The sequence below is a fragment of the Lepidochelys kempii genome, chromosome 6 (genome assembly GCF_965140285.1).
Source record: "Lepidochelys kempii isolate rLepKem1 chromosome 6, rLepKem1.hap1, whole genome shotgun sequence".
Taxonomy (NCBI): domain Eukaryota; kingdom Metazoa; phylum Chordata; order Testudines; family Cheloniidae; genus Lepidochelys; species Lepidochelys kempii.
Genome location: NC_136385.1, coordinates 3703393 through 3704571, shown reverse-complemented (window position 1 = coordinate 3704571; position 1179 = coordinate 3703393). Strand labels below are relative to the sequence as shown.

General features: G+C 46.8%; 1 protein-coding gene across 1 annotated transcript; it reads right to left on the bottom strand.

The window, feature by feature from the left end:
- On the bottom strand, positions 1–939 carry LOC140913734 (olfactory receptor 5W2). Its single transcript, XM_073350535.1, has one exon. The coding sequence runs from the start codon at positions 937–939 to the stop codon at positions 1–3; it is 939 nt and encodes a 312-aa protein (XP_073206636.1).
- Between the last annotated feature and the right edge of the window lie 240 nt (positions 940–1179).

Genomic DNA, 1179 nt, shown 5'->3' with positions numbered 1-1179 from the left:
TCAAGAATTGGTTAGGAGTTTATTCACTGCTTTCCTCAGGGCATCCTTCACCTCCGTGTTCCTCAGGCTGTAGATGAGGGGGTTCAACATGGGGATCAATAGTGTGTAAAACACTGCGGTCACTTTATCTTTGTCCATGGAATAGCTGGAGGTGGGATGTAAATACATGAAGAGGAGGGTGCCAAAAAACAGGACCACCGAGGTTAAGTGGAAAGAGCAGGTGGAGAAGGCTTTGTGCCGGCCCTTGGGAGAGCGGACCTGCAGGATGGTGGAGATGATATAGACATAGGAGAGGAGGACAGTCACAAAGCTGCTCCCTGTAATGCAGCTCATAAAAGCAAACGTCACAATCTCATTGATGCGGGTGTCGGAACAGGAGAGCGCCAACAGCGGGAGGACATCACAGAAGAAATGATTGATGATGTTGGAGCTGCAGAATGACAGCTGAAATGTACAACACATGTATATCATTGAATCCACCACTCCCACAGCGTACACACCAACCACTAGCTGTTTACAAAGGTGCCTGGACATGGTAACTGTATAGAGCAGTGGGTTACAGATGGCCACATAACGGTCATACGCCATCACAGCCAGCAAGAGGCACTCAACATCTCCAAAAATGATAGAGAGATGCATTTGCACAGTGCAGGCAGTGAAAGAAATGTTTTTCCTCTCAGCTAAGAAATCCAGAAGCATCTTAGGGGAAATTATCAAGGAAATGCAGAGGTCACAGAAAGACAAATTTCTGAGGAAAAAGTACATGGGGGTGTGGAGTCGGGGATCAATTGTGATTAACAAGATCATCCCCCCATTCCCAACCAGGGTGATACCATAAATCAGTAGGAATACCACAAAGAGGGGGATCTGCAGCTCCGGATGATCTGTCAGTCCTGAGAGAATGAACTCAGTCACCTCCGAGTGATTTCCCTCTTCCATCTCCTCTGAACAGAGATCAGACAGCTACACAGATGTGGGCAGGTGGATGGTGCAGAAAAGCTGTCCCTTCTCTGTAATGAAGTAAGTGAAGATAAATGGAGATAAGTTTCTCAATGGACATCAGTACCTGCTCCGGAAAGGGCTTTGTACACAGATCCAGATGTTCACAGCTGATCATTCCAGGTGTTTGATAAAATGCAGACACTCTGCAACACAATACCGTACAGGTTAATCATGCCC

Bases quoted from the DNA above. Each gene is read 5' to 3' on its own strand.
- LOC140913734 (XM_073350535.1), bottom strand. From the start codon at position 939: ATGGAAGAGGGAAATCACTCGGAGGTGACTGAGTTCATTCTCTCAGGA.